The sequence below is a fragment of the Notothenia coriiceps genome, unplaced genomic scaffold (assembly GCF_000735185.1).
Source record: "Notothenia coriiceps isolate Sejong01 unplaced genomic scaffold, NC01 NC01_scaffold00002179, whole genome shotgun sequence".
Taxonomy (NCBI): domain Eukaryota; kingdom Metazoa; phylum Chordata; class Actinopteri; order Perciformes; family Nototheniidae; genus Notothenia; species Notothenia coriiceps.
In genome coordinates, this window is record NW_011334880.1 from 9,158 (window position 1) to 21,069 (window position 11,912).

Genomic DNA, 11,912 nt, shown 5'->3' on the forward strand with positions numbered 1-11,912 from the left:
TTTGTGATGTTCATATGCTAGACATCTGCATAAGTAATAAGGTCAGCCAGTGTTCACCACACCACATACAATGTTGTATGTCAATTTGCTTCAGTGAGAACAAATGGATGTGAATGGTTTTGGAGTGCAATGATTATGGCTGTAGTTCATTATTGTTGATTGGCATCAGCAGCCCAAAGTGGGGTTTTGAACCTAGATTATTTCAGATTTTTATGTATAAAAAAAATTGTTTCTACAGTTGTCCATGTTAGCTGTCAGTCCATTGAGTTCCTGCGCTACTTAGCCCCACTTGGTACTGATAGGATGGATCCCGGATTGATATTGTACCCTGTGTGGGATAGGCTGAGAAATCTCTGTGAGGCCGGAGCGGTGACCCTGGCTTCTTGTGGTACAAAGGTGGATGCCCTGACCTATCTCTGGATCCCAGAACAGCCGGAGAGCAGGATGAAGGAGGTATAACGGGCAAACCTCGCTGGACCGTAGCCGGGTTGTAGACCCCCAAGTCAGAAGCTGGTCGAGATGCCATTGAGGATGTTGGTTGTGGTACAATCGACGTGACTGTGGCAGTATTGGTGAAATGAGCTGTGAAGGGCTGGTATGGTACACCCTCCACACCATAGCGAGGGTAGGGCTGCATTGTCGCCCACATGTTGCAATTTATTGAAGAGGGGTTAGTCAGGTCATCTGTATCCCCTGCCCCAGATCCAGACTCTGTTTCCATACTGCCGTACATACAAGCTTCTCTAGAGGTGATTGCCTCAGTGCAGTAAGGATGGGACAGTAACGGCGACTCATAAGAGGTTGCTGAACGAAAGTAATGCTCCTCTGAAACTGCAGATGATGTCTCCAGATATGGCCGCTTACATCCAAGCTCTAGGTGTCGGGCGTTATCTGCAAAGGGATATGATTAATGGCATAGTTTCTTTTAAAACAGGAAGTACTTCATAAGCACATCTGATTCGGTTCAATGGCTGAAAACAAAGGGGCTAAGAACTTACCTCTGTGTTTGAAGCAGTGATACAGAAGGCTGGGATCTCTACTCTGAGGAAAGTGGTTCGAGATAGGATCTTGGGGGTCTGAGTTAGACAAAGGAACCCCAGTCTCATACTGATAAGGAGACAGTACTTGAGGGTGCCCTGTGAGAACTCCTGCTCCAAGCTTTCCTGCTAGATGACTATGCGAGGAGATGAGCCTCTGTCGGACTATGTTCTTTGAAATCACTGGATATTCTTTCCTATACATAGCAGCAACAGAGGAGAAAAGTAATCAATCTACCATGCTTGCATTACCACTCAACACAGTCTTTCAAGGAGGCAAGCTTTGTTTTTTATATCCATACACAAAGGCTTCTGAACAGCTGATGTTTACGAGAGACTTTCAGTGTGCTAAATGGTCCTACAGGATCAGTTTTACTTTACTGGTTCCTTTTTGTGTAAACATACCCTTGTAGTCTTGAGACGCGCAGATCTCCTTCTTCACTACCCCGGAATCCTTTGGCAAAAGGATTGTTTTCTATCTTAAGCTGAGTGATCTAGAAAACAATTATTTTATTCAATTTTTTATATTAATAGTTAAAGTAATGCACCTCTATACAAACTGTTATCATTAAATGTGATCAATCTACGCCTAAAAACATTCACTATACTTTCAAATCTCCATTTTAGTTAAACAGGATATAGCTTCAGACAGAAAAAGGTTTTGAGTGTAACCCCTGTTCATCTGTATAAAAACAGGTACCACAAACTAGTTTTACTTTTAAGTGTGTAAAACAAGGAATAATGCATAATTTTATATTTATCTTTTTTATGAAGTGTTTTAGTTGCTGTACCTTATGGTTTTGATAAGAGGTTACAGAGATGAAGGCTGTCTCATGAAAGACATGAGTACAGTAGGCAGTGTTCTTGGATCCAAAGGCGTTGTTTTCATCGGCTTTAACTATATGTAGTCTGGGCTGATACTTGTGCATAGAGTTCAGGATGATCTAGGAAGAGGAAGAGAATATAAGACATTTAATTTTTTACTTCTGAAAGCAGCGGTCTATGAACAGCCACTATTCTGCGGTACACTTTATTTTGAACACTCACCAAATTACCCATGTTTATCCCCCATTTGACATTCCTAATATGCCGAAGGTTCAACATATTTTTAATTATTGTGTTTACGCCTTTATTTGATATTATTCTGAGGCAAGAGGTTAGCTTGATAGGATAAATAGTCTTTTAACTGTTAGCTTACATGCATGTTAAACCATATTTTACGACCCATTCCCTGTTTAGTTCCTCATTGGTATCGAGCCTTTCAAGTGCAGCATTGTTGGATTAGATAACATGCCTTTTCTGATCAAAGTCAGACTTGATCTGGAACCTAAATATTGTGAATTATTAGAGCAGGTAACATTCGATGAGCATACTTCGTTATGTTGTTTGGGTTGCTGCAGGTCAGCTCACTAGTACCAGCCTGTTCACTGCAGCCGAGTGCTGAGCCAAGCGAAGCGTTAGCAACAGTAGGGCAGGGTCATCACTAGTCCAGCTCTGTCAGTGGTGATAAGCATCAAGCTCTGCACTTCGGTTCCCCTCCTCATTTGCCAGACATTCTCCTAAGGAGACTTAGACTCTAGGGGGCTCTCAAAGAGACACAAAAGTTGCATGGAGGGTCTAGGTTCAGGTTGAAATAAGAAAGGACCCTTGCACACATTGAAGAAGATTCAACTTATTGTCATTACGTAGTACAGGTCAGGTACTATGTAATGAAACGCATTCTCTGCATTTGACCCATCCTAGTGTTAGGAGCAGTGGGCTGCCATTATGTACGGCGCCCGTGGAGCAGTGTAGGGAACGGTGCCTTGCTCAGGGACACCTCGGTAGCACTTGGTCTTTCCGGGACTTGAACTGGTGACCTTCCAGTTGCCAAGCCAAGTCCCTATGGACTTCGCCACCACCACCTGCTGAGGCAGGCTAGAGACACATAGATAAGCTATTGGCTCATTCACCGGAGGCTCTCTGTTGACCTTTGTCTGCTCTGCTGTCTGGCTGCTGTTTGAGGGTGATACTGGAGACTCTTGGGTGACTGTCAGAATGTACAGGGACGATCAGGGTAGCCTTCCTCAGAACCGTGAAGGGCTAAGGAAGGTATTTGCTTTCATCTACCCCTTATAAAAACATTCAGGCATAATTATTTGCTTTATCTGATATGTGCCTGCAATTAGTTGTTGAGGGACATTAAGAATTAATTTACCATAGCATGTAATGACCCAACCATATAACTACACAAGAATGTCAATATTGGATGATTCGGCAAAACCTTGGTTAATCTTTGGTTAATAAATAGTAAAGGTAAGGCTAGGGTTATGCAACCAAAACTGGGGGTTTAAATGTGATAAGTGTGTAAGCATGTATTTCCCCCTTCCTATCTCAATAATAAACACATATCTATTTATGTATATAAAGATAATCAAAGTATATAACGGCCAAGAAAATATTTTGTTAAGGTTATTAAAAAAGTGACTGTCTTTGATGGGAACCACCACCCCAACTTTAACAGGGTGCATTGGTACTAGATTGTCAGCAATTAACATAATTTGCTGTATTTTCCAATATATTCTTTTGATAACAGTCTGAATAAATCAAGGCACTTGATTATTCTGCATTTGGACAGGTTTAATGGTCGACATACAAGTCTATTTTCTGTTATTTTTGATTGTAACTTGCTTTGTCCTCATTACTCACCCTTATCACTGGCCAGGCACTGAACTCAATCTGACAGCATGCCCCACCACTGATCTGAGAGGTTATGAACCTAATGAGCCCACCCATTGATGAGATGGCTTTAGACAAGCTAACCCCGAGTCCCCCTGGGGAGCGCTGCCACAGTCACACTCTTCACCTCCCTCTGCAGCCTCTGCCTCCTCAGTTTCTTTTATCCTTTCTTAAAAAATCTTCCTGTGAAAGATACCTTCACCTTTTGCTGTTTTGTACATGTATCAACAACATTTTTCACATTGGCTGTTGGTTTCTACTCACTGCAATATTTCCTGATTTTGGTCTGACAGCTCCCACTAGTCATGACATTTCCACAAATTGTGTTCAGGATGCATGTGTTAGATGGTTTAAGTCTGCAATATAACCAAATGATGTACCACTAATTACTAAGTGACGACACCATTCTAAAGCTATGTTAGGAAATGTTTCCATTTTCTCATACTGTATCTTAGCAATCAAATTGTTGAGTAAAATGTAATCATTCACTGTTAGAATAATATCAAGATCAATAATCCAATACATTTTCTAATAACATTAACCATTTTGTTGAGTTATGAAAAGTACTTATAATCTCTGCATGTACTCACATGCCCAAAAGGATCTAGGTGATTATTGGTTAACTTGAGCTTCTGAAACGACACCAATTGCCTCATCCAGTGAGCTCCTGTGGCGGGGGAATCAGGGTGCACATAGAGTCTGCCTGGCATTGCTGGTTCGGCCTTGCCAGCCACCATCCTGAAAAACAGATTGAGAGACGTGCAGAAGCAAACTTTGATAAGTAAAAGACAAACTAATGTAATGTATTCTATGGCCATTGTCAAGAGGTTAACATGAACCAAATCTTATTTACAATAATGGAGCAATATATAGGCGTATATTACCATTGATCTTAACCCTCACAGTATTAAATCCCTTAGACTGGTGGGGGGGGTGGGGGGCTCTGCTAAGACATCATTACTTATCATGCTTCTCCAAGGTGTCGCTGAGAAACACCAGAACCCACCATGGCCAGGCCATGCCAACCAAAAGATCAGAAGAATTATTTATTTTGTGTTCTTTTCAGCTTTTCTTGCAGTGTCATAGTTTGACACCGCAATCCATTTCTGTGAGAATGTTTTTCAAACAACACATGTAAAGTTGTTGTTATATTTATCATACTGATGCACAATGCCTTGTCAAAAAATGCCTTGAGCATTGTTACTAACCATCAGCACAACCTATTACCAATGTTAATCATAAAGTTGTTACCATACGAAAGGGTATTTTTATTTTATTTGTATTCTTGCATTGGACACACATTACATGTTGCTTGTTACACACAAAAATATATACTTTTTTATTAATTCTGTGGTTTGAAGAATATTCATAATTAGCATATGATGTTCTTGCCTGGCAATAAGGACTTGGGAAGCAACATGGGACTGGTATTACTACGGCCCAGGGGCCAAATGCGGCCCACGGGACATTTTGAATCGGCCCTCAGCAAATAAAAAAAGTATAATAGAATACGGCACACAAATGAAACTTGAGCTTTTCTTGTATTGTATTTATTAAATATGTCTGTAAACATATATTACACAGTAGTGTTCATGTGTTAATAAGACCAATTTACAATAAATTCAGTCAATTACATTTTAAATTATGTTCTAACAAATCTAAGTCGATAAGAAAAAAGCCCAATAACTTATATACATAACAAACTTGAAATATACCCTTCCTATTTCCTCTCATGATAATCAATCTGGGGCTCCTGTTGGGATGAGCTGCTAACCAATTCAATGAAACTCTCTGTAGAGCTCGGATGTAGGCTGTTTATTTTTCTTAAAGGAGATTCAAGTATCAAGCATAATTTACCTACTTTTGATTGATTTAGCTGACTTATAACTTAACTTATGAGGCAGTATACCTCATCTCTAGTGAGCGGCCCAGCCCTTCGATTATTTTTCTGTATGTGGCCCTCTGTGAAAAAAAAAAATTTGGACAACCCTGTTCTAGCTCTTAGTCCTCCATTGCTAAAGCATAATGATTCAACCCTTACAGGACAGAAGTCAATTTTAAATGTCTAGTGTCAGTTGCTTAAAAGACATAAATCAATTAAATAAACCCAATGAAATGTTAAATTGGGACATGATGAAACATGGTCTAGAGAAGTAAAGTCAGCACACATCTTAATGCCAGATACACAGCGATGTCTAACATAAGCTAATCTACTGGTTTGCAGGACAACTAAGGCTTTAAAAGAAGGCCATGAGGCAACCTTCAACAAAGGTCATGTATGGCTTTGCAATTGCAAACTTACCACTTGTTATCACAGAACTTGTAGCGATGGTCATCAGCTGGAACAATGTCAATAAGTAGGATGTATTTCGTTTTGGGGTTCATCCCAGACACTTTAACCTTGTAGCTGGGAAACATCCTCCTGTTGAAAAATTTGAAGGAAATGTGTTAATGTATGGCTTCTACGTAAAAGCGAGGCAGTAATTGATTTAACAATTGAGTAACAAATAGGATCAGATTCACAAATGTTTAGCACTACACACATTTCTTAATAGCTATTATTGTGGTTGGAACCTTTCAGAAGGATTTAGAAAAAAAACTGCATTTGCGCAGGCAACCAACTTCAGGGACTTGACATTTTTTAACATACTGCATTCATCATCTTTTAAAGGGAGGATCCAATGTGCCCATAAAAACAATTATGTATGAAGGATAAGTGTAGTTTTGTCACTGATAGTGCAGGTGAAGATCCCATTAGCTCACTGTAGCTCAGTGATGTTACTAAGGGATTGGGACCAGGAAAGAATCATAGATATTGTGTCACAGTGTGATGAGTGAGGCACTGCTTTCTCTTAAGCCTGAAATCATCTTGACCTTAACAGTGGACGAAACCTACTTGTATACAATAAACCCTTCATAAGCACATTATAGAATTAACCCAACTTGCTAAAAATTCCTTCATCATGTTTCTTGATGTTGTCCTTGGTGTCAAAATCTCTGGCCTTGTAGTGATTTTTCTCCTTGCAGGCATTTATATACGAGGAGATTGAAATCCTCTCATACTTGTGATACTGAGAGGCCATACAAAGTATGGGAACACGCTGTATCTTTCATCTTTTAAATGCCTCCAGACTAAAATAAAGAATATGTTAATATAGCACTCAAAGCCATAAAAAACATGAAGGGAGCTACCTTTCCTGACCTCTTCTGGGAAACAAAAAACGTTTTCATCCCATCTGTCCTAAAGGATATTTCGCAAAGGGCTCTGCACCCCTTATAAAGCCCTAAGTGGTTTTTAATGGCACCCGAGATCGGACAACAGTTTAGATAGCCGACTCCTCATTGCTTAAGAGGGTACGGTTCAAAAAGGCCTGCAGTTTATCTGAGAATGCTACCCATGGCAACGTGTTCAAACATTGGAGGACACTCTAGAAAGCCTTGCATGCTTTCTTGGAAAATGGCGTGGCATCAAAACCCCAGTCTACATATTAACTGTTCCGATTGGTGCAAATGCCCTTCTTCAAAGGCTCATAGTGCCTAACACCATCTGATCATGTTACTGTAAATACTCCGTCGCGTAAGATAGAGAGAGAGAGAGGAGGGGGGATTGAGGCAAGGTAATTTAAATCTCTCTCCCTGGCCTCCAATCCAATCAGTAAGAGAGATCAGTCCCGGTATCATCCTCACTGAAAGACGGGTTAATCTTGAACATTCAAAACAGACCTCTTCTCATCTCTGGCTCCGCATACACCCTCCAGACAGAGCAGATGAAGGCCTGTGTCAACACATGTGGCCATTGGCTTTGTGTAATATGGCCATGACTGCCTAGTAAAGGGCGTTGCCGCTCACTCGACTGGCTGTTGAGCCAGACAGAGGAACTGAATGCAGCACAATCTTAAACACAAATAAACGTGAATAAAAAGGTTTCTTTGTTCTTTGCGCTTGAAACAAACTAGGTCGTACTACATGTCAGTTGACCACGCCTTCGGCCAAAGTGATTTTACCTTTTCAGAACAGCAGCACTTGAACTCATAGTTAGCGGGTGAGGCAATAAATTGTAACAAGCTTACTTTTACAACTCTGCACACCGGGCTATTTGCAGAGTACAGGGGGAGGGCTTTGGGATTATGATTCAGGAAGTTACAAAAAAGGTGGGTCAGAGAATGGGTTGCAGACACAGTTAAGTGATCCAACACGCTCTTAGTTACTTAGGCTTATTTAACGAAGTGTATGACAAGTTTAAATAACGCAGTTGAACTTTGATTTGTATTGGAACCAATACATCTCAACCATTTATTGTTAAAAGCTTTGATTAAATAATAGTACTGTCACTTTAAAAAGAATAATCCATAACATGAATCTAATTTTCATTGATTGGAAGCGTATACCATGTGGTAAAATTATGTTTTCTTTTCAAAAATGTTGATGAAACACTGTTGATGATAGTCAAACATGTTGCGTATTTGCTATAACATTTACAATACGAGAGCTATATCTTTAATATCTCTGGTCAAATTAGGCCAATGTTGCAATTTGTATTAACGAGATGAAACGTTATTATTAATTTTTTAATTCTACAATATATTAGAATACATCATACATACTTTATTCTGGAATTGCATATCTGCTACGTCAACAAAAAATTGTAGGTATTGGGAATCTAGACAACTGATTTCCAAAGGCAGACATCATGAAGGCATACATATACATACGGTGGTGTGACTAAGTGAGTGCGTTTAAGAGGAGCATGAGAAATGGAAGTTTGAGAGTGTGTGTATGATATCAGTGTCAGGGTGTGTGTGTGTGTTTCTGTGCCCAGCCAGCTGTTTCTCTTAACAATTCCACATGTTTAGGCCCTCCAGTGATCCATTCCCTCTCTGGGAATCTCCAGTACCACGGCAAGATCAAAAGGAGTGTTGGGGGGGATGATGAAGCGCTACAACCTAGTAGACTCGGCCTATTGTGGGCGCCGGATTCCTCTTATCAACCAGCCGCTGCTTTCTTGACGGGCTGTGTACAAAAAGGGAGAGTGAGGGAAGAGCTGCACTGGGTGCTTTGAAGAGGGAGGATTACGCCTGCACAATGACACTCACAATAACAAGTCTACTGGTCTCTGTAGGTGCTGCATGGAAGACGACGGGGCACATTTCATCCCAGAGTGTTGGGAAAATGTAGCTAGCTGCTCTGCATCTGTAACTCCTCCCCTGCCACCTCTGCACTGACCCTTACACGTTACAACTATGGGTCTCAAACCCTTTTTCAAACCAGCACACCCCATTACTAAGATTCACTTTTCCCCGTTTCCCAAATATTTTGATAAAGCAGATTGAGTATTTTACATTTTGATTCATTTTTGCACATACAGTGCCCTGTGTTTTACATTGTTTCATAATATTGATCACATATATACTTTTACATTTGTGGATGATTTTTTTATGCAAATATTTCCATTTCTTGTTCTAAAGCCTGCTACTTCTGGCCACTCTGCTCGTGGGAAACTCACAAGCATGAAAAAGTGTTGTGTAACTATAACAACAGGCAAGCGTGGATAATATTTCACGAATTATATCTTTCTCATAAACATATTTAACATGGTTTTAATATGGTTATTTAGATGCTATTAGGTTTATGATAAGGTAGAATCCTCTTTAATTGATTAGTTATTAGCTTCATCCATTTTGACTTCATCCATTTTCATCCATATTAGAAGTTTTCAGACATGGCTAAAAGATTTGATGAAAACAAAGGAATCCTGACTCTTAGCAGTTGAATCTGACAGTCAATTTATCATATAGTGTTTGGAATGATACCCCTAACACTTAACATTTCGACTTGACTTTGAAAAGTGCATTTCAACCTTCACTCAGACTTAAAGCTCAACACCCTTCAGATCCACATTGCATGGACCACACACTCAGTTGAACCTCCAGAAACGTTTATAGGTGTGGCTAGAGCTGGCAACTGAACATCTTGGGTGGGCACACTACAACCAAAAGCAAATTCAGGAATCCTACTACTACTACAAATACTATATCAATATGAGCGTGACAGATTTTTTTACAGAATACTCGGCATTTCTATGATTGAGAGTCTCTGTTGTGCCCAACATTGTTAAGGTAGCTAGCAGCTAAAAGTGCAAACAACGATAGCCGCAGTATGAGTGCATTGCAGACAGCGGCCATTAGCTAGCCACACAGGGATTATCATGCACTAAATGCATGGGTCACCTATGTAACAAAGCACAGGGAAACTTGGTTTATAACACAGAGGGAGAGTGACTGTACTCTCTGCTCAGGTAGATATAATTTCAAAATAACTTAATTTCTTTAAATGTTGTTTGCTTAATGCTCAGAATGTTGTTTAAGCTTTCAGGAATTGCATTTAAAAAATACTTTGGACCTATTTTAAACTTATTGTTACTAATCATGTGATAGATAGACTAATATCGGTACAGTTAACATTTTGAGTTCCAAAGCAATCTTGTGTTAATGTGTTATGTATCTGTGTCCATAATTCTTCAAATAAGCTATTTTTTATTTTCCCTCAAAACTCAAATACACCATGGCACACACTGACTCTTGGCCATTGATCTTTTGTTTGTTCACTCTTTCTCCTTTACCTTTGAATTTTTCTCATAGAATTGAACATTGCTCACCATCTTCTACTGCATCATATGCTGAAGACTGACTCTTTAAAAAATGTCCTGTATGAACTTCTCCCTTTCTTGGTTGTTTTTACAATCTGGGTCTCATTGTAATTTACTAAGAAAGTAAATGTAACACATAGTCATTGCTAGCTACAGGTGTACAGGGGAATCTACAAGACCAGTACCCCAGAGATTATAACAATTTAAAACATGTTCTCTGTTTTACCCATACTTTTGGGCTGTTGCTTGTTGACTCTGAGCTGGAATTTGTCATGGGCATTGTTTTCATTGAAGGCTGTTTTAAACTGACCGAGGCCATAACAAAATGTAGAATATTGTGGCATGTGATGTGAGGCAAAAGGATGTAAATCTAAGCAGTGGGATGCATGGTAACCCTGTAAAGAAATGTAAGATAAAGGCCCATCACCCTGCTGACAAGTAACTTTAAATCGCCCAACCTATGAAAGTTGATGCCTGTCTCTTTAATTATGTAGCTTTATTTGGGACATGTTGAAAGATTGATATGTTCCAAGAAATGATTGCGCTGTTGTCAGAAAATGTTTTAACATCTGACTTACACTTGCTTGCTGATACATTACATTAATGCTTAGTATGAAGTGTTTTAAATACTCAACTGTTGATAAAGGTGCAAGACTGTAGACTGCCCACATTTCTTGACACAGTTCCTTTATACCAATCATCCTTTCTGCCAGCACGCAGAAAAGTGAGCAGCCTCTAGTCTGATGTGGGACTTTTCTGCGTGCTGGCAGAAAGGATGATTGGTATAAAGGAACTGTGTCAAGAAATGTGGGCAGTCTACAGTCTTGCACCTTTATCAACAGTTGAGTATNCTGCAGGTCATTGACTAGGTCCCCCCGTGTGGTTCTGGGATTTTTGCTCACCGTTCTTGTGATCATTTTGACCCCACAAGGTGAGATCTTGCGTGGAGCCCCAGGTCGAGGGAGATTATCAGTGGTCTTGTATGTCTTCCATTTTCTTGCTCCCACAGTTGATTTCTTCACACCAAGCTGCTTACCTATTGCAGATTCAGTCTTCCCAGCCTGGTGCAGGTCTACAATTTTGTTTCTGGTGTCCTTTGACAGCTCTTTGGTCTTGGCCATAGTGGAGTTTGGAGTGTGACTGTTTGAGGTTGTGGACAGGTGTCTTTTATACTGATAACGAGTTCAAACAGGTGCCATTAATACAGTTTAACAAGTGGAGGACAGAGGAGGCTCTTAAAGAAGAAGTTAAAGGTCTGTGAGAGCCAGAAATATTGTTTGTTTGTTGGTGACCAAATACTTATTTTCCACCATAATTTGCAAATAAATTCTTTAAAATTCAGACAATGTGATTTTCTGGACTCTCATCTTTTTAAGTGGGATAACTTGCACAATTGGTGGCTGACTAAATACTTTGGCCCACTGTAGGTGTAAAGTCTGCATACTTAAATTTGTTTTATTTCTGTATTGTTACAGTTTTACAAAGTCAAAGAATAACAGTAAAGTCAAGAA

At 39.8% G+C, this 11,912-nt stretch overlaps 1 protein-coding gene across 1 annotated transcript in view; it reads right to left on the minus strand.

Annotated features, from left to right (window-relative positions):
• Positions 1–247: 247 nt before the first annotated feature.
• tbx4 (T-box transcription factor 4) overlaps positions 248–11,912 on the minus strand; it is a 20,322-nt gene continuing 8,657 nt past the window's right edge. The window contains exons 4-9 of the mRNA XM_010795219.1: positions 6,058–6,177; positions 4,346–4,493; positions 1,829–1,981; positions 1,443–1,531; positions 999–1,234; positions 248–891 (exon numbers count right to left, since the gene is read on the minus strand). Coding sequence (XP_010793521.1) covers positions 248–891; positions 999–1,234; positions 1,443–1,531; positions 1,829–1,981; positions 4,346–4,493; positions 6,058–6,177 — 1,390 coding nt within the window. The remainder of the gene's footprint in view (positions 892–998; positions 1,235–1,442; positions 1,532–1,828; positions 1,982–4,345; positions 4,494–6,057; positions 6,178–11,912) is intronic.